Below are 21,408 nucleotides of genomic sequence, written 5' to 3'. Positions count from 1 at the left end.
CTCTGCTAAGAGGCGATATATGGATCTACAGGAGATACACTACAAATAAGGTAGGATAATACCTCCTATGTCTGCTGTAATGTTACAGTCTGCTGGGTAGAGTGTTAGCTCTTAAACCAAGTCCACTTCCCACAAACACATGCTGTATTACAAGGGGGACTTGTAAGTATCAGATATATACTGACCATATATGGAGGGGCCCATAATACATACTGCCTCATAACGAGAAAAAAAGGGAACGTTTACTCACCATACCGAACCGACAGGCACCCTCTCTTCACAATACCCACTCCACCGGGGTGGGGGTTTGTGGACCACTTCGGACGCCTCGACTCTCTGGTTCTTGGCGTCCAAGCGAGACTTTTAACTCGCAAGGTCAGTCCCTCCACTGGGACTCCGTCGCGGCCGACCCAGCGCGGAGCTCTGGTCTGCACGCGCTCGTAGGCAGAAACCGGGGTGACCACTGGATCTCAACATCCAGCCCGTCGCCCGGCCCCGCATACTTACTTGAATGTGTCGCGGCCGACCAAGCGCAATGCCATGGTCTGCGCGCGCTCGTAGGCCGGCTGGGGTGACCACAAGTGTCGCCCAGTCCGGCATTTTGCTTGAAGATCTCACAGGAAAAAACACTGGAGAAAAACTACCTAAAAAAATGTCTTTTTCTTAAAGAAAAAAAGTCTTGCCAGGACCAAAAGATCCCAGCAAGGAACTTAGGTCCTTACTCCTGACTAGACAGAAAAAAACTGATTCCCTGTAGCAGAGAGGGAGGATATACCCTCAGGGACTGCCCCTAAGGTGGAGCCAGAACGTTTTGTCTTTCTGCCTAGTCCTACTCCTGCGGAGACAACATAACCCAGCTCTTGAGAATCAAGAAGACTACGTCTGTCAATGAGCGATAGAGAAAACACATTTGGGATAAATTAGAGCGGAGATTGCGAGCCAGACCTTCTCGTGCACATCAGTGCCTGACCTCACAAATGCTCTGCCGGAAACATTCCCAGAGTAGACCATGGGTTTCCAACCTTTTGGCTTCTCTGGGCCACACTGAGTGTAGAGAAATTTTCTCGGGCCACAAAAAAAAAAAAAAATATACTATAGTTAAGGTATAGAAGTAATAAAACGCCACCCCCCCCCCCCCCCCCAATGAAGTGATCATGGTGGGAGGAGTCAGAAACACTGCACGTGCTGGGATATTTACAGTTATGTGCTGGGGGATAGTTGCACCCCTAGCACATGTGACTTAGGCAGCCAGAAAATGTCATGTCCTTATTCATACCTGTATGAACAAGGACATGACATATTATGACAAAACACAACTAAAAAAACATATTGCAACAATTTACACACGCTAATGCACACCTTTTCTACTTATTTTGCAGACTGCTGGCGGTTAGCCTCCCAGTGTCCATAAATGCAGCCCCACCAGTGTCCATCAATGCAGCCTGGTCAGTGCCCATCAGCTCAGCCTCATCAGTGCTGTCTCACCAGTGCCCATAAGCTCAGAATCACCAGTGTCCATAAATGCAGCCTGTTCAGTGCATGGGGATTAGAGGAGAGCCACCGGATTACAGTGTGCTGTCTATCATAGGAGGCGGGACGTCGTATGACAGCGGCCTCCGGGTAAGCCCCGCTGTGTAATCCGGCGGTGCTCACCCCTCCCAAACAGCCCAATGCGCCAGCGGGACCCATGGTAGGTTTTGGCCCTGGGTGTCCCCTCTGCCCCAGCTTGCAGTGCACCTGCCCAGGATCAGCCCTGCAAAGGGGGACAAAACTAGGGACATTTGGAGTGGCCAGCAGGTCCCACAGGCCATAGCTTCTGGAAGAAACAGGGCATGGCCAGCAGGACCCACAAGTCAGTGGCAAGCAGGACCCAAAAGTCCACAGCCAGCTCCCAGCTGGACCCATAGTCAGTGGGTCCTGCTGGTCGCTGGCCATGACCTGTGGGTCCTTCTGGTCACTGACCTTTGGGTCCAGCTGGCCACTAGCCATGGTCTGTGGGTCCTGCTGGCCACTGACCTGTGGATGTTGCTGGTCACAGACCTGTGGGTCCTGCTGGCCATGGTCTTGCTGGTCACTAATCGGATGGTCCCGCTGGGAGCTTGCCATGGCCTACTGTGGGTCCTGCTGGCCATGGCCAGCTTCCAGCAGAACCCACAGTGTTGAGGGCTATTTTGAGGTTACTGGGTGGGCACTGGGGCAGGGTAAATGGCAGGGAGATCGATGGGATGATCAGTTGGGGATGTCAGGATCTCTCATCACAAATCACACTTATATGGTATATAGGAAAATGCTATATACTGTATACAGTGGTGACAGGGGGTGTAGGGGTTAACTGGGGGCAATCGGGGGTTAATTGAGCGTATGTGTGCTTGGTGCAGTACTCACAGTTAGAGGTGTTCTCTCCCCCCAATGAATCCAAAAAGGGATAATGGGAGGGGAAAGTGGATCTTTTCTGAGCCTGTGTTTACATTACACAGGCTCAGAATAGAATCTGATTGGGCAGGACCAATCAACAGATCCAGGCCAAAAATCATTGGCCTGGACCCGATGACTGATCGGTTCTGAACCCAATCAGGTCATCAGCGGGAGCATGCCCCAGAGCGGCGGGCACGAGCGACGTAGTACGTCATCTCTTTGCCTGCACGGGGCTGACTCCCGCAGTAAATGTACTTGCGGCGGTCAGCAAGTGGTTAAACTAGGCAGAAACAAACTGATGATAGCAGGGTGTGTGAGGTTATCCTCACAGGGACAGCCCACACAGCCTAGTGCCTATTCCTGATAGGAGGAGCATAACCCTATAGTCTGACTAGATGGAGCTGCATCTGTTGATGAACGATAAAAAAAAAAAACACGGAATTTTTGTAAAATCTTACCTGTAAAATTCCTTTCTCTGAGTCCTCCGACAGTCGCCGCCTCTTCATATTCGTCACAATGGGGTTATGACCTTTGCTTTGCTCCGTAGGAGTAGCTAGGCAACAGAATATGTCAATATTAAGGCTTTTAACATATCCCACCCCCAGGGGGTGGTCCCCTCAGTCAATACCCTCCTACTTCCTGTATCCATATCTCAGTTTCAGTGGAATAGCAGTAGAGTATACAACCAAACCCCAAAAGAGGGGCAGGGGCGGCGACTGTCGGAGGACTCAGAGAAAGGAATTTTACAGGTAAGATTTTACAAAAATTCCGTTTTCTCTTATGTCCTCCGACAGTCGCCGCCTCTTCATATTCGTCACAATGGGGACGTCCCAAAGCAGTGCAAACATGAGGGGTGGGAAACGCAGTCGCCCCTAAAGGCAACGCCGTCTCCACATCAGAGAAAGGAACCTTACCAAGGTAAGGAAACCAGCTGGGCAGCATGAAAAAAGGTGCTCAACAGGAGCAACAACCCAGGAAAAAAACAAAATAACCTAGGGAAAAAATTATATCCCAAACAGCCAAGGGCCCAAAACAAGGGACCCTAAGGAACTGCCACACTAAGAACCTTGCGGCCAAAGGAAGCATCAGCCGATGCCTGAACATCCACCTTGTAGAACTTCGTGAAGGTGTGAACGGACGACCAAGTCGCCGCCTTACACACCTGGGCCACAGAAGCTCGATGATGACAGGCCCAAGACGTACTCAGAGATCTGGTAGAGTGCGCCTTCACAGGCATAGGAGGAACTTTTCCCTTCAAAGCATATGCCTGTTCAATGGTCTGTCTGATCCATTTGGCAATGGTAGAAGCCGACGCCGCCATGCCCTTCCGAGGACCCTCTGGAAGGACAAATAAGGAATCCGACTTGTGAAAAGATTCAGTCGATTTCAGGTAAACCCTGATCGCCCGAACAACATCAAGGGAGTGCAAATCCACCTCCTTCGGATGCTTGGGCTTCGCGCAGAGCGAAGGTAGGACAATATCCTCATTGAGGTGAAAATCCGAAATCCTCTTCGGAAGAAAAGAAGGGTTAGGTCGCAAGACCACCTTATCCAAGTGAACGACCAGATACGGAGACCTGCAGGACAAAGCTGCCAGCTCCGACACCCGGCGAGCCGAAGTGATCGCCACCAAAAAGGCAACCTTCTTGGACAACGAGATCTTTCTGATCTGTTCAAAGGGAGCATGTTGTAACACGGACAGAACAAGATTCAAGTCCCAAGGAGGCAGGGGTTCCCTCCTAGGAGGGACCAGATGTCGCACCCCTTGGACAAAAGTGCTAACCAAGGAGTTAGATGCCACAGGACGTTGAAAAAGAACGGCCAACGCAGACACCTGACCCTTGAACAAACACTGGTCAACACCCGTTTGAAGGAAGGACAACACCCTAGACACCGAGTACGTGCGAGGGGAATGCCCCCTGGACTCACACCAGGCAAAATAGGCCTTCCAAGTACGGTAATAGACCTTCCCCGAGGAAGACTTCCTCGCGTTGATCAAAGTGTGAATGACCTCAGGGGAGAGACCCATATCCTTCAGGACCTCAGTTTCAACAGCCAGGCCGTCAAAGCCAGCGACTGTAAAGCAGGATGGAATATCGGTCCTTGAGACAGGAGATCTTCTCGAAGAGGCAGACGCCACAGGGCGTCGACCACCAGATTCACGAGGTCTGCGTACCAGGACCGGTGAGGCCAGTCCGGTGCCACAAGAATCACTGTGTGCGGTTCCGAGTTCAACCTGCGAAGGAACCTGGACAGCAGTTGAATCAGTGGGAACGCGTACAGCAGTCGGTACTGACGCCACGGAGCAACCAACGCGTCTGACGCGTCTGCCCGAGGATTGCGTGTCCGTGCCACAAACCTTTTCACCTTGTTGTTCAGACGAGACGCGAACAGGTCCACATCTGGAAGACCCCACTTCGCGCACAACATCTGGAAGACATCCGGGTGAAGTGACCATTCCCCCTGGTCCAGGGTCTGGCGACTCAGATAATCCGCCTGCCAGTTCTCCACCCCCGGAATGTGAACTGCTGTTATCGGCGGGACATGTGTCTCGGCCCAAGACAGAATGTCGGCCACCTCCCGAGCCGCCCGGGCACTCCTGGTGCCCCCTTGATGGTTGATGTAGGCCACCGCTGTGGCATTGTCCGTCTGCACCCGAACGGCCCTGCAGCCTGTCCGTACAACGTCGAAGGCAGAGATTTACAGCTCGTAGTTCCAGAATGTTGATCGGAAGGGAGGATTCCTCCACCGACTAAGTTCCCTGGGCGGACAGAACGCCCAGAACACCACCCCAGCCCGACAGGCTGGCATCCGTGGTGACCACCGTCCATGAGAGAGGACGAAAAGACTTGCCCCCCTCGACACCGTCGGGGACTGGAGCCACCACAGAAGATCCCTTCTGGTGCGATGACTCAATGAAATCTGGAGTTCCAGAGATTGTGGTCGCCCGTCCTACCTGGACAGGACCTCCGCTTGGAGACCCCACGTGTGAAACTGGGCGAAGGGAATCGCCTCGAAAGCTGAGACCATTAATCCCAAACAGCGCATGCACGTCCGGATGGACGAGCACGGAACGTCCCTGAGGGACCTGACTTCTTCCTGAAGAGACCTGAGTTTGTCTCCCGGCAGGAAGACCTTCGCCTGGACCGAGTCCAGAATCATCCCCAGGTAGGGAAGACGAACCGACGGGCACAGCGTCGATTTTGGAAAGTTTATCGTCCAACCAAACTCCTGCAGAGTCTGCATCGTGACAGACAGGTCTGACACCAGACCCTGGTTGGTCGCAGACCGAACCAGAATGTCGTCCAGATACCCCAGGACAGAGATGCCCTGGGCTCTCAACAAAGCCAGAACCGGTGCAAGCACCTTTGTGAACACCCGTGGAGCCGAAGCGAGCCCAAAAGGCAGCGCCACGAATTGGTAATGATCCTCCGCAATGGCGAATCGAAGGTACCTCTGGTGACCCTCGAAAATGGGGATGTGAAGATACGCATCCTTCAAGTCGATGGAGGCCATGAACTCCCCCGGAATCAGGGCAGCCACCACCGATCGCAGGGATTCCATGCGGAACTTGCGAACCCGCACAAAGCGGTTCAGAGCCTTCAAGTCCAGAATCGGACGCACCTCGCCCTCCTTCCTGGGCACGGTGAACAGATTGGAATAGAACCCCCGAAATCTGTCCCGATGAGGTACCGGAACCACTACTCCGAGCCCGCAGGTCCCGCACCGCCAGGTGCAGATCCCGCAAACGCTCCGGAGACAGTTGAAGATTTGAGGGAAAAAATCTGCTCTCCGGCCGAGAGAGAAACTCAATCTTGTAGCCAGATCGAACGATTTCCTGAGCCCACCTGTCCCGAACACGGGCCAGCCAGGGTTGAAGAAAACCGAGCAAGCGTCCCCCCACCCCAGAACCGGGTGAGGGCGCCCCTTCAGGCCGCACTGTTGTGAGCAGCGGATCCGGACTGGCCGGACTTCTGCTTACCTGTCCACGGCTTCTTCTGGGAGCCTTGGCCTTTGAACGGCTTACCCTTATAGTGCGACCGAAAGGCACGAAAGGAACCCTGAGAGGGCCGAAAAGAAGCGGTCTTCTTACCAGGAGCCGCCTTAGCCTTGTGGGATTGGGGCAAGAGCGTGCTCTTACCACCCGTGATCCCTTTAATCAGTGTATCCAAGGAATCGCCAAAAAGGCGAGATCCGTTATAGGGTAGATTAGCCAAGGTCTTGCGCGAAGACTGGTCCACAGACCAACATTTCAGCCAAATCAGGCGGCGTGACAACACCGCCACACTGTGCACACGTGCAGCCAATGGTACTATATCCAAGTCCGCATCACACAAATACATGACACCCTGATGGATTTGATCCACCATAGCCAACGTCTCTGGAGGGGCAGAGTCAGCCACCAGGACGCGCCCAAGCACCTGCGTCCAATTTGCGACAGCCTGAGCTGCCATAAGTGAAGCAAAAATAGCTTTGAGCATAGAACCGGTAACCAAATAAGTATGATGGGTAATGCCCCATACACACGTGCAGATTATCTGCAGACTTTTGTCTGCAGACTTACCAAAACCATATAATATGAGGTCAAACCTAAACACTTTCAATTTGTATGCAATCCGGAAGGCCCTTGCACTACATAGAAAAGGTAAGTCTACAGACAAAAGTCTGCAGATAATCTGCACGTGTGTACGGGGCATAAGAGACTCCAGCCTCCTGTCCGTGGCATCCCGGAACACCGGCGTATCCTCAGCAGGAATCGCAGTAGACTTATTCAAAACTGCTACTGCGTGATCCACCGGAGGTGGCACACACCAACGTTCATCAGTAGCGGGCGTGAAAGGATAACGCAGCTTGAACCTACTTGGCACAACAAAAGGCTTCCGCAGATTGTGCCACTGTTCACTAACAGCGCGCTGAAAATCATCAGTGCAAGGAAAAACCTGTGAAGATCTGCGTCTCCGCTGCGTCCCATAGGAGGCTAAAACAGCAGGAGGACATGGCTCATCCTGCAAACGCAGTGTTTGTTTGATAGAAGCAACCAATTCATCCATGAGTGCAAGCTCTTCAGACGAGCCAGGGGGAGAATTATCAACCCCATCCACCTCAGCCTCCACTTCTGATCCCACAAGATCCAGGGAGGAACGGGACCCCGATAAGGAGACCCCAGCCATAGCAGCCCCCTCACCATCAGAGGAAATTGAAACTCTGGGCCGTTTAGTGGATTGAGCAGCCACCAGCATTTGCACCTGAGCAGCAAGGTTAGCCACAACAGCAGCCAAATCACCCCCTGGGGGGGGGGGGAGCAGCAGCCCATTGGCCTCCCACCAAAGTGAGAGGAAATTTGCTTTCCCGAGAATCCATGCCCCCAAAAAATTTTGCAGGAGAATAAGGGTAACTGCCCCTTTAAAAGCGCGGTCAGCGCAGCCCACCGCACTCACACACCAGCACAAGCCGACCCCCACAGGGAAAGGCACAAACTCAGGCAAGGATTCAGGACAGAGAGGATAAAACCTGCAGAGACCACCGCTGCTGCTGCCTCGATCGGTGTGCCCAGGAGAAGAGGAAGTGATGCAATACAGGGCACTCTATGAAAGCCTATGGAGGGCTACAAGAAAATGGCCGCCTGCAGTGCCAGCATGAGGCCGGAGCGATCGCCGCCAAAATGGTGGCGCTTGGCGCCAAAAATGCCGCTCCCGCTCACAGTGAAACACCAGTACACATGCAGTACAGTAAAAACAATGGCAGACCGCAGCAGCGGTCGCCGCAAGTATGCACAACATGATCCACATCATGCCCCGCAGCACACAGCCTGTCACACAGTAAAAGACAGCACACATTCTGACACAGACAGTGCAGTATAGCCCCCCTCCTTGCATGCCACAGAGTGCAGCTAAGACAGATAGGGAGTCCAACAGTGTGAACAGGGGCAGGGTTACACAGTCCCAGACTGACACCCCCCAAACAGACAGGTCCCCACACAGATACACTTACCTCCTAAATGGCGTGGGGAACCCGCACAAGTGATCAAGCCACTGCACATGGGACAGGGAGAGTCGCAGCCAGGACGCAGGAGAACTGCGGAGCGATACCGCAAGGCGTCCAGTGAGGTAGCCACCTCACCATAGCATCCCTGCAGCGAACAGGGATGGGTCGTTCATTGTGCCAGGAAAAATACCTGACTGAACGCTCGATGGCAGGCTGGGAAGCCACTGACCCACAACCTGCGACCAGGGGGGTCAGCCCGAGACCCAGCCCGCATGATCCTCTTCATCAGAAGAACTAACTAATGCTGAAAAAAGTAACAGCCAAGTAAAGAGAGAGAAAAAAAACTCAAATAAAATCAAAAAAGAGAAAAGGCTGAGACAAAATGCCCCAGCATAGAGACATCCAGCTACTCCTGACAAGCTAGACATTGAAACTGAGGTATGGATACAGGAAGTAGGAGTATTGACTGAGGGGACCACCCCCTGGGGGTGGGATATGTTAAAAGCCTTAATATTGACATATTCTGTTGCCTAGCTACTCCTACGGAGCAAAGCAAAGGTCATAACCCCATTGTGACGAATATGAAGAGGCGGCGACTGTCGGAGGACGTAAGAGAAAAAAAAAACTTTACAAACATGTTATACTTACCTGCTAGATGCAGTTGGTTTTGCATGGAGTGGCCCAGATCCTCCTCTTCTCGGGGTCCCTCTGTGCTCCAGCCCTCGCTCCCACTAGTGTCCCCACAGCAAGCAGCTTGCTATGGGGGCACTCGAGCCGAGTCACAGCTCCGTGTATCCATTCAGACACGGAGCTGCAACCTGGCCCTGCCGCCTCTCCTGATTGGCTCCTGCCAGCCAACCAATTGCAATGTTGTCTCAGCTCGTGCAACATCGCTGGCTAAAGAGTCTCATTGAAGTTATCGGGGCAGATTTTTTTTAAATTGATGTTCCAACCGAACTGTTGCAGGGTTCGGACGGTAATTGTCAAGTCTCCCAACAGAGCTGAATGAGAGTCCGCCCGCAATAGGAGATCGCCCAGGTACCCTAGTACTGAAAACCCCCCTTGATGCAACAATGCCAACATCGGGGCCAGTACCTTGGCAGAGACGCTGGGTGCGGAGGCGAGACCAAAGGGTAACGCTGCAAATTGATAATGCTCCTCTACTATAGAAACACAAACCCACCACCGGCAGCTCAGACACCCGCAAGTGCCGTGCAATCTCCCGGCTGCTGCGGGAGACTTAGGATGTCTGCAGTAAATGAGGCACTGCGTCCTGTATAGTTCCAGCTCTGTCACAGGTGGAGTGATATGAAATTCACTCAGCCTGTGACAGGAGCCATACAGGAAGCAGCGGCTCTGCTCTCTACCGCAGCTGCTGCTTCCTCAAGCAGTACCCAACCTCATGACCAGCAGTCTGAAAAATAAGTAGAAAAAGGTATGTGCATTAGCGTGTGTAAATTGTTGCAATATGTTTAATAACTAGTGGTGTTTTGTCATATTAGGTCAGGTCCTTGTTCATACATGTATAAATGGAGGACATTACATTTTCTGGCTGCCCAAGTCATATGTGCTAGGGATGCAACTATCCCCTTGCACATAACTAAATATCCCAGCATGTCCAATGTTCGATTCCTACCACCATGACCAATTCAAATCACTGAAAATGGTCAGGGTGGTTAGAGTGTTCGTTTAATCTCAGAAGTAAACCTCTGTATACTGATTCTATTTAATTTGATCATCCTCTAGTTGTGTTAAATGAGTGCCTTGGTTGGGTGGGGGGGGGGGGGGGGGGGAATTCAGTTTACTACTTCTGTACATCAAATATAGTATATTTTATTTTATATGCGGCCCAAGAAAAATTTCTCTACACTCAATGCAGCCCAGAGAAGCCAAAAGATTGGACACCCACGCCTTAAAAAAAAAAACAGTCTGGAGATAGGTGCAGATTGGACGGGAAGAACCTGTCCGATGGTCAAGACCAGAATTTGAACTTGTACCCTGATCGGATCAGTTTGTGAACCCATTTGTCCTGAAACAAGGAAATCCATGGTTCTGGAAAGCGGCAAAGACGTCCCCCCACCCCAGAAATCAGATGAGGGCGCCCTTAATGCAGACAAGGATTTGTCTGCAGATCCACATTGGCCTGTCTTCGGTCTACCTGACCAGGTCTTCTTGGAACCCCCCAGAAAACCTGAATGGCTTTTTCCTGCGACGCAGAGGCAGTAAAAAGAAAAGCTGCCTATGAGTAGTAAAAGCCTTCCCACCCCCCACCCCCCCCCCCGTCTAGCACGTGGTGCCTTGCCCTTAGACGATTGAGGGAGAAGAGTACTCTTCCTTCTCCTCCCCCCGCTTTTGAACAACTCATCAAGGGAGGACCCAAGCAACCGCTCCCCACTAAAGGGAAGGCCATCAAGAGCCTTTTTTTGGACCATCTCTTTAAAATTACCATGCGTCTACTAGCAATCCCCACAGTAGACACTGACCACATCCAGCAACACATCCCATATATACAGCAAAAAAAGTCGCAAAAGCGTGATCGCACCGCTACACTAGCAGTATAGCAAGTCCCAGCCTGCCAGCAGTGCGAGAGGAATACCTGCAGGGGACCCCAAAAACATTACCAAACCGATCAGGAGGCTTTCAAGAACATTTTCGTGCAGCAGAAGGAATGATCCGACACAGCAGACAAGGCAGCTAAGGGTACCCTAGGAGACCCCACCAGGCAAATGTCCCCCTGGCAGAAAATGCTGCAGGGCAATATATCCACCCCCCAGAGGTGGGAACCTGCTATGGGAGGGGGGCCTGGTATACCCGAGAGGCCAGGAGAACCGAGGAATATTCCATGGATGGAGCCACATCCAGCGCCAGAGAATGGGGGGGCACACACCATACTATGTTCAGAGCAGCGCTCACCTGATAGACTACCCACCCGGGGTGAGGGCGCTGCCAGCCAGGGGTTTACGCTGCGACTCAGCAAAACTGTCCACTCGTGGGCTTGTCCTTGTCCAAACGGGGCTCTGTCGTGGCGAGGACTAGTGCTGGACTATACCATGCTCACGCTCGCCAGCCATGAGACCCTAAGGATCTAGAATCTGAAGCCCAGTCGGCTGTTGCTTGTAGTTCTCCAGGAACTCTACTTAAAAAAAATTCCCTACTCCAAAACTAGGGAGAAACAAACTGAGGGCTGTAGCAGAGTAGGGTTATGCCTGCAGGTACTGCCCCAAAGGGGTGGTGAAATTTCCTGCCTAGTGTCCTACTCCTGTAGGGAGCAGCATAATCAATGGTCAAGATGATATGAAACTACATCCCGTCAATGAACGGCAGAGAAAATTCAATTTCCTGGATGGAATCTGAGCAGACTTCTGGTGATTTATAAGCCAACTGAACTCCTTCAGGGTCTGTATAGTGATTTGTGATCAACCATGTCATCCAAGGCAGTAGAGGACTCCGCTCACAAGAGAATAGCCTAGTACCACAATCCCCCACTGAAGTAGCAACGCTAGAATCAGCACCAACACTTTTGTAAAGACCCAAGGAGCGGCGGCAGGACCTGGTGCATCTCAAATTTCCCCATTGTCTGTATCCCCGTGTGTTTAATCTATTCTGCATGTGTGGGCAGGTCTGCAGATTTCAATAAGTTTACATGCTTGAAAGAGCGCCATTAGGGAGCTACCCAAGGGCAGAAGTAATTGCATTCTCTCAACACCTAGTGCAGTTCGTAAAATGGTTCCATCTATGCAGTCATTTTCTAGGGAAAGGCAGATGGAGCACTACAGCATACCAATAATTTCACCCTGGACATACCATACAGTTGAAGTATGCAAATTCAAAACATTAGGAATTTTGAAGACTGCTTGTCTAAGATTGAATCACAAGTGATTACACCAGATAAGATTCAACTTACTTTGGTTTAGTAAGCTGCAAACCCTGAGCAGTGTGTCACACCAGTCATACACATTGAACACTTATGAAATTTGTGTGGAAAGGAACCAAAAAAAAATAAACTTCTCTCAAAATACAAACAGTAGAAACATTTTTTATTAAAAAAAAAAGGTAAGTAATGGTTTCATATTTAAAATAGCTACATTACCCACCCACCACACTAAACTAAAAAAGTTTAATAAAAACAGCTGGATTTTTGCATGATACAAATAACGCCTTGCAAGAAAGCCAAAAGGATAAAATGGGTTTAAAATCTCAATTTCATAATCGAAAATAAAGATTCAGTACAAAAAGTGGAAGTACAAACATTTGCCTCCAAATGTACAGCACCTTTTAATTGCTTAGGACTGTCAGATGAAAAACGTGTGGCCTTCACAGTTAATCAATGTTCCCTGAACGACTCAGGACCTTACAGTGTACAAACTAGTCGCTTCACATTTTAGCCAAATATTCGAACAGGACATTGTGTGCCCAAGAGTTTAAAATACAAAAATAAGGCCATCAGGTTGAGCAATTTCTACTTTAAAATGTGTACACTGCCAGAAGGGGATGCTCCAAAAAGGCTCAGATCTGTGGACTGGAATCAGACCAACTTTTTACATTACAGCACAGCCTCTGTTTTGTGAAGCCTGGAAAAGAAAGAAATTTTAGTTAGGACATAAAGAAAAAACTCCACCACGGTATCCGTCACTGCTATAAATTACTACACCGATTGACAGATAATGATCAAAACAGTCATTTTGAGGCAAAGTGGAAGAAAAAGCAACAGAACAAAGTTAGGTAGTTTTTTTATTTATTTTAAAAAAAGGCAGATCTAAAGTTGTTGGAAATTGCTTTTCAGTGTTTAACCCCTTGATGCCTCACAAATGTGGCTCCACTAGACTGGGCTTTGTCCATGGGGCTGCATATTTCCACATCTCCCTTTGTGATGTTGGGTTTTGCTAACCCCCATCAAAGTTACAAAGTTGTGCTTCGGCATCAAGATGTTTTACCCTAAAGGCCCGTACCGATCGTCGGCGAACGATCGGCCGTCTTTTCTCCCCGGGATGACGGTGTGTTGAAAAGTGCAAAGACCGCACAAGAATTTTGTCCGCCGACTACAGCCGACTGCAGAAGTGATGTCATGTAATGGTTAACTTTCCCTGTTTTTTTTCTTTTCTGAGCATGCCCAGTCTTGCAAATCTGCGGTCTGTCGGCCGAATTCTGTACTGACTGGCGAACAATCGACTGTTCTGGTGTCGGCATACAAAAATTTTAATGCTTGCATGACAGATTGTCGGCAGAATGTGCGCTGATGGCTGTCGGAGGCATCATACTAACAAGCGTACAATCGGCAGATCGTTCGTCGGCCGACGATCGGTACGGGCCTTTAGTCATGAAGGGGTTAAATAGCCATACATTTACACATTCTATCATTCAACCAAGTTAAAAGCTGGAGTGTTAAACCCCTACAGGTGCATCAAAAAAAAAAATAGATCAAAAGTTTATTTCAGTAATTCAATTGGAAAAGTGAAACTCAAGATTACAGTGATATACTGAAAAGTATGTCCGTGTACAGTGGTCGGAGTATGCAGCGTGCCATGGAGGGGGGGGTTAGGAATCAGCCTGTGGCACTGCTGAGGTGTTATGAAAGCCCAGGTTGCTTTGATAGCAGCCTCCAGCTCGTCTGCAATGTTGGGTTCGGTGTCTCATCTTCCTCTTGACAATACACCACAGATTCTCTATGGGATTTAGGTCAGGCAGTTTGCTGTCCAATCAAGCACAATGATACCATTAAAAGCAGGTATTGGTACTTTTGGTGGCAGTGTGGACAGGTGCAAAGTCCTGCTGGAAAATAAAATCAGCATCCCCATCAATCTGGTCAGCAGAGGGAAGCATGAAGTGCTCTAGAATTTCCTGGTAGAGGGCTGCATGGACATAAAAAAAAAAAAAAAAAAAAAAACAGTGGACCAACACCAGTAGACGACATGGCGCCCCAAATCACCACTGACTGGACATCATGCAACTTAGATTCTGTGCCTTGCCACCCCTCCTTCAGACTCTGGGACCCCGATTTAAATATAAATGCAAAATGTACTTATCCAAAGTCCTCTTTTTGAACACTGAACAGTCCAGTCCTTTTTCTCCTTAGCCCAGGTAAGACGCTTCTGACATCTCTGGTTCAGGAGTGGCTTGACACAAGGAATGCGACAGTTGTAGCCCATGTCCTGGATATGTCTGCGTGTGGTGCCTCTTAAAGCAGTGACACCAGCCGTAGTCCACCCCTTGTAAATCTCCCCCAAATTGTTGAATGACCTCTGCAATCCACTCAAGGCTGTGTTACTGTTGCTTGTGCACTTCCTACCACACTTTCCCTGTACTCAACTTTCCATTAATATGCTTGGATACAGCACTCTGAACAGCCAGCTTCTTCAGCAATGATTTTTTGAGACTCTCCCCCCACCCTTTGTGGAGGGTGTCAATGACTGTTCTGGAAAACTGATAGAATGATCCAATCAAATCAATAAAGATCCAATCAAAGATGGGATAGATGGTGCTAATAAAGTATGTTGCGGACATCCAATAATACGGGGAAATGGTGAAATGTGCAATAAATATGATCGGTAAAATTACAAGTAACCAATCATTAGCAGTAGAATATATAAGCACAGTATAAAATATTGTATATAGTAAAATAGTGCAAATAAATGGAAACACACTATAAAGTGCTCAAATAAATCCGTGGTGATGGGAAAGGATAGTGACCAAGTGCACACAGATATCAAAAATAATAAGGTGCAGTCTGACGCTAAGGAATAATAGTAATATACTAAAGTGACACTGTACACATGAAAATGTTGAATCAGGTGAAAAAAAATATCAACTGAAAAAAAGGTATTCAATAAAGTGACAAGTGCACATAATTATAATCAGATAAAGTGACTAAGTGTCAGCTGACCGAAACCGTCCATATATATTGTGTATAGTATATAGGTGACAAATCTTCATGCGGCAATACCAGTGGTGACCCCGTGGTGGGTAATATGGTGAGGTGCTTGGTGGCCCCTAAAGTAGCATACTCAGATACCCACCCGACACAGGGGTATATAGAGTGTAGAGTGGGTATAAATAATGGCAATAGTGGTCCCTCAGGTGGATCCTGGTTCCCTCAAGTGTTCCTGGAGTAAGGATGTACCGGGAGGTCCCTGTAGGTCTCCGGGGTGACCAAGGGGTTCCTTTAAAGGATATCCAGGGGTCCAGTGGAGTCCACATTTGGATGGGGTATTACCTCCGGTATTCCACAAATATCAGCCAGTATCAGTGGGACAAGGATTTTTGTAGAAGGGCCATGTGGAGTAAGGAGAGGGCACAGTGTGATACTGCAAAAATAACCTTTATTCCAAATCACAGGTAAAATGGGTACTCACAGTAAGGAAGTAAAAAACGAGCAGTGTACAGGTCATTGGAACGCACTGCGTTCCACGCGAATGCGGGAACCGGAAATGATGCGACGGCGCTGTGCGCGTTTCGTCAGCCAACACCTTCACGCTGCTGAAGACGTTGGATGACCAAACGCGTACGGCGTCGTCACATCACTTCCGGCACATTTTCCCATCACCACGGATTCCAGCACTTTAGTGTCATTTATTTTTCCATTTATTATTTGCACTATTGTTTCAACATATACAATATTTTATACTGTACTTCTATATTCTATTGCTATACTGCTAATTGATTACCTAGTCATTTTACCCATCATTGTATTTATTGCACATTGTCACTTACAGTATTTACTACCATTTCCCCGTATTGTTGGATGTCCGCAATATATTACCACCATCTATCTCCCTTAGCCTATCTTTGATTGGATCAGTCTATCAGACAGCACCATTTCCCTCTTTTTTGCCAACACTTACATAGTTTTTTGGCTATAGTTAAGGGAGGCTGCAGCCTACTTAACATCTTTTCCTTAGCGCGGAGTACATTACTTTTATGTTCTGGAAAATTGTCAGTCTTCCCCATGACAAACCATTTAAAGCAGGGGTCTCAAACTGGTGGCCCTCCAGCAGTACTACAATTCCTATGGAGGCATTCACAAGGCTGACAGTTACATGCACGAAGCGTGATGGGACTTTTAGTTCAACAGCTGGGCCATTTTGAGACCTTGGATTTAAAAGGTTCAGGAAATATTTACAGGTGTTGAATTGATTAGCGCAACACCATGAGTCTACAATACTGAACTGTCACAATATTCTAAGATACTGAATTTTGGGTTTTCTGTAAGCCATAATAAGAAAAGATGATAGAAATAAAAATTGGGGTGTAATGAATCCAAGTCACTTTTTGAATTGAATTACTGAAATAAACTATTTGGTTATATTCCAACTTGAAACGCACCTGTTTGGGAATATATATATATATATCTTTAAAAACTCAAAAAAGGCAGAGAGGGTAGGGTAAAGTAGGAAGAACTCACTGATTACGTAACATAGAAATAAGCCAGGATGTGGCTTAGCCCACCTGATTGCTAAGCTATTTTGGGCAGAACTGACAAGTCTCACTGACCTGTATTTTGCCAAGCATCTTTGAAGAGGTGACCTACAGTATATGGTCTACATATGCCAAGCAACTAATGCAGTTGCACCTACCTGCCGACGTTGTCTTGTCTCCTCCACAATAATAACTTCCTGTGCTTCTTCTGGCTCCTCTTCGTCTACCTCTTCCTCAGGTACAGTGGTTGTAAACACAGTGGATCTCTGAGCAACTTCCTAAGAAAACAAATATAGTAGTAGTAAATTGCTAATACATTCTAGAACAGCCAACTCTTCCACACAGTCTAGATAGATCACATGCATTCTGACCATGACGCATACCTCTCCCTGAGAATTTCTCAACACCACCTTCACATCTTCACCAGTGCCCCAAGAGTTCTGGTTCTTCCAGATGAGGTCAGTTGGGGGACTTGCAGGAACACCAGCATTAGCAGCCCAAATCTATATTCAAAAGTAGTGATAATAAAATGTTGGTTTTATTTTATGAATGGTAACAGATCCAACACACGCATTGGCTTACAATAGTCAAAGAGGATTACAGATGAGAACTGTCAATGTATCTTCCCATTGGTGAGTGCAAACTGTCAAACTTATGCCAATTTTCATAAAGAGCTTTTCAAAAATCAGACAATACTGGATTACCCAAGTACCAGGCTGTTTGTGCCATTCATTACCATGCCATTTTTCAGTATTAAAGTGGTTCTTAAAAAGGCAGAAGGTTTTTTCTTTATTTTAATCTTAATGCATTCAGAAAAAAAAAAAAAAAATCCTGTGTGCAGATACCAGGACACAAGCAAATTGACAAGTTACCAATCCCAGCATTCCAGGAATGTAATAGTTTAGTCAATGGGCTTGGTTTGCTTCATGATTTACTGGTGTTAGGAGCTCTGGGCTTCAGCAAAATGGCAATGCTGGAGGCAATTTACAGCACACACATTTATTTTGGTAGCATAACTAGTAATGTGGAATGCATATTCCTTGCTAAAGAATAGGGATGCACGATCCGACTTTTATTCATCCCGATACCGATATCTGGCGACGTGAAATCGCCGATACCGGGACCGATCCAGATCTACACACAAAGCATGCGGCTGCAGTACAAAGCAAAGCCGGTGCTTCATGTGTACGGCTCCTCCATTTACAGGCGTAGAGCATCTGATATCACTCTGCCTGTGAGCCGGGACTATACAGGAAGTAGCGGCTCCCATCCCATACTACTACTGCACCAAGGGATGACTGAGCCGTTACTAAGACAAAAACCGGATCGGCCAGTGGATCGGTCAATGTTACGGATCCAGCTATAACGGCCATATCGGCGCCGATATCTGATCCGAATATTAGATCGGTGCATCCCTACTAAAGAACATCACATTACTGGTAAAATTAGGCTTCAAGTTTGAAAGTTAGTCTACAGACTGAGAATTTTTATTAATAGAAAATCAAATTAGCACACACACACAAATACATAAATACTTAGAACTACAGCCCAAAACAAAATTGTGCTGCTACTCCCCATCAAGAGGGTAAAACATGGGAGACTAGAGCCTGAAACACAAGGCGCTCCCCTCAGGCTTTCAAGAGCCATAAGATTATGCAACTAATTTTCTGCCTACCTTTCACATTGGAGGCCATGGAATGCCAGGAAAGTAAAAGACTGCTACAAAATACCCATATTGTGGAAAGCTATCACCCAATTGCTTAATGTTACACTACACCAGACTCTAGCCAGGACCTCTTTGTTCCCTGTATCAGAGGTGCCAGTTAATGAACTGCTGCTTTCTACAGGTTCAAAAAAGAAAAAAAAAACCCCAACAGAGGTCACTCCATTAAGTTAAATTTTTAAGTGGTTCTAATCTTGTCAGAAGTATGTATTGTATAGGCTAAATTCACCTTTCCAGAAGAACAGGGTATTCTTACACATTTCTCCACTTTGTGTGTGTAATTTTGTATTTACTGTATGCATGACAACGTCGAGGCATGCTCCTAATGAGACGGATGGTGTCGTGGGGTATTTCCCCCAAGATCTGAACCAGGGCACAACTGAGCTCCTGAACCCAAGACCTACTGCCCTGGCGTAGGGTCTGACAATGGGTCCAAGGATTTCATCCCGATAAAGGCAGACAGGGTGCCATTATCTAGCTTGTAGAGGTCTGTGCGCCCCTCCATGGATATGCCTTTCCGGACCATCAATGACCCACTACCAAACTAGTCATGCCTAACGATGTGATAGGCAGCATAATGTTTCACAGCTTCCAGACCCTATATATCCATCACGTGCTCAGGGTGAACCTGTTCTCAACTGAAAAAAGCACAGGGCACCAGTGGCAGACCTGCCAATACTGGTGTTGAATGCCAAATGCCAATTGAGCTCCACAGTCAACTAGGACGTTGGGCCCTCAGACCAAGCTCGTGAGGTCAGTTTCTGATTTGTTTGGTTAGACAGCCACACCAGTGGCCTGCTGGAGGTCCTTTTTGTAGGACTCCGGCAGTGCTCATTCTGTTCCTCCATGCACAAAGGAGCAGATACCGGTCAAGGAGCTTCTACCACACTGTCCAGCTCTCCTAGAGCAGCCTCTCAACCGGTTTTCCCCCGGCACACTAGGGTGCCTCCAGAGGTCCTCAGGTGTGCCGCGGGATCATGGTAGAGAAGGGCTGTCAGATAAACCCCATCTCCCGACCCCTGCCAAACTGTACACCAGCACTGCGAGGGAGCTCCGTCAGCCTCAGGAAAGTGAAAGGGGAGGGGGGGGGGGGGGGGGTGTGCTGTGATCTGCTTCCCCCTACAGTGCAGTACCCAGCTGTGTGAGGAGAGGAAAGGTATTGTACTAGAACGGTGTGTGTGTGTGTGTGTGTGTGTGTGTGTGTGTGTGTGTGTGTGTGTATACACATGTGCGTCTGTATGTGTGGATGTATGTACAAGTGTGTTTGTACATGTGTCTATATGTATGCATTTGTACATGTGCCTATGTGTGCATGTATACATGCGTTTGTATGCGTCTGTGTGAATGCATGTGTCCGTGTTAATGGGTATGCATTTGTGTGTGCGCGTATATATACACATATTTACTTTAAATCCTGACCCCCCATTCCTGTACTGTTTTAGGGCTTGTTTCTGGCAACAAGGGCTGCTGCTCCTTTGAAAATCCATCCTTGCTTAGATCACTTTTCAGAGGCATTTGGCAGGCGGTAAAGAGGCAATATGTTGCTTCTCACCACCTGTTTTAAGCCTGGACATGCAGCACCACCACACCGCGCAACCATGCACAGTTACAGGGTGGTTGCAGTGCAGCCCCATTCACCCTGGGTATACCTCCAGCTGCAGCCACCACATGTGTACATCCCCAGATGCTGCCTCAGCAGCTTAAGAGGGTAGTAAAGACAGCTCAACCCTGTGGTTTCACCACCCCTCCAACCTGACATGTGAACAAGCCCTGTGTGGATACGTGCTGCATGTAGGAATTCACTACCACCATAAATGCAGGGAAAAAAAGTCCGACTTTTTTTTTTTTTTAAACTTGTGCCGCACCTAAAGTTTGCCAAAGTGTGGGGTGCCCTAAAGAGCAGAGCATTTGTCTGTCAGGAACGAGCATGATCCTGCATGCATTCTGCGATACACAGTAACGTGAATCAAACCTTGGGCAGGGGGTGCCTCAAGACTGAAAATACTTTAAGGGTGCCCTCAGCGGCCTTCACCTGTAAAACTATTCCTGTTTTGGAGGTGGTCTCATTGTTGCCCATCTAGTGCACCTGTCAATTAAATTTACACCAAAAGCAGCTGAAACTGATTAACAACCTGCTCTGCTACTTAAATTCCTGGGATATTGATCTGGTTAGGTAAAGCACTTGGATACTATGCACTGATCGAATGTTCCTTTAATTTTTTGATGGATATATTAGAGATATAACCTCTGCAGGAACCTGGAAAGCATTGCACCTGGGATCACTGGTGCAATGTAAGGCTTTTGCAGGCAAGTCCTACAGCCTACTGGCATTTCCTTTATACAGACTGTTTGAAAGCTGCAGTACTTGTGAATGAACTAGAGAACGCTCATCAGCCCCTTGCAGTTCATTTTGAACTACAAGCAGCCAGACGATCTTTCGCTGGAAACTTAATTAAAGTGGCTGTGTGGTCGGAGCACCCCCCCCCCCCCACAGTGACATGAGGGGCTAGTGGTTCAATCCGGGGAACAAGAGCTGAAGCGTGTTTCATTTTAAATATCGGTAGACATGTTCAAAAGGTGCTTTTAGGCAAAAAGAAACCTAGGTGCAGCTCATTCTCCCCCCCCCCCCCCCCCCCCAACTTACATGAACCCTCGATCCGACGCTGTGTACGAGAGGAGCGTCGCTGCTCTTTCCCCTCACGTGCTCAAAGGCAGCAGGAGCCATCAATCACAGCAAGTGAGGATGGATTTTAGGGGGGGGGGTGGGTCTAGGGGAAGCCAGGAGGTGCTGGCATGGGACCAGAGATTTAGGGCTGCTCTGTGCAAAAACCACTGCACAAACTAGGTAAATTTACATTGTTTAAAAAAAAAAA

At 48.3% G+C, this 21,408-nt stretch overlaps 1 protein-coding gene across 1 annotated transcript in view; it reads right to left on the bottom strand.

Annotated features, from left to right (window-relative positions):
- Positions 1-12,448: 12,448 nt before the first annotated feature.
- Positions 12,449-21,408, bottom strand: part of LMNB1 (lamin B1) — a 28,815-nt gene continuing 19,855 nt past the window's right edge. The window contains exons 9-11 of the mRNA XM_082243514.1: positions 17,196-17,315; positions 16,971-17,090; positions 12,449-12,971 (exon numbers count right to left, since the gene is read on the bottom strand). Of these exons, the coding sequence (XP_082099640.1) occupies positions 12,939-12,971; positions 16,971-17,090; positions 17,196-17,315 (273 nt within the window). The 3' untranslated portion in view covers positions 12,449-12,938. The remainder of the gene's footprint in view (positions 12,972-16,970; positions 17,091-17,195; positions 17,316-21,408) is intronic.

The sequence above is a fragment of the Pelophylax lessonae genome (genome assembly GCF_965119305.1).
Source record: "Pelophylax lessonae genome assembly, chromosome: 1".
Taxonomy (NCBI): Eukaryota; Metazoa; Chordata; class Amphibia; order Anura; family Ranidae; genus Pelophylax; species Pelophylax lessonae.
The sequence above is the reverse complement of the archived record's forward strand: the minus strand, read 5'-3'. Positions and strand labels throughout refer to the sequence as shown.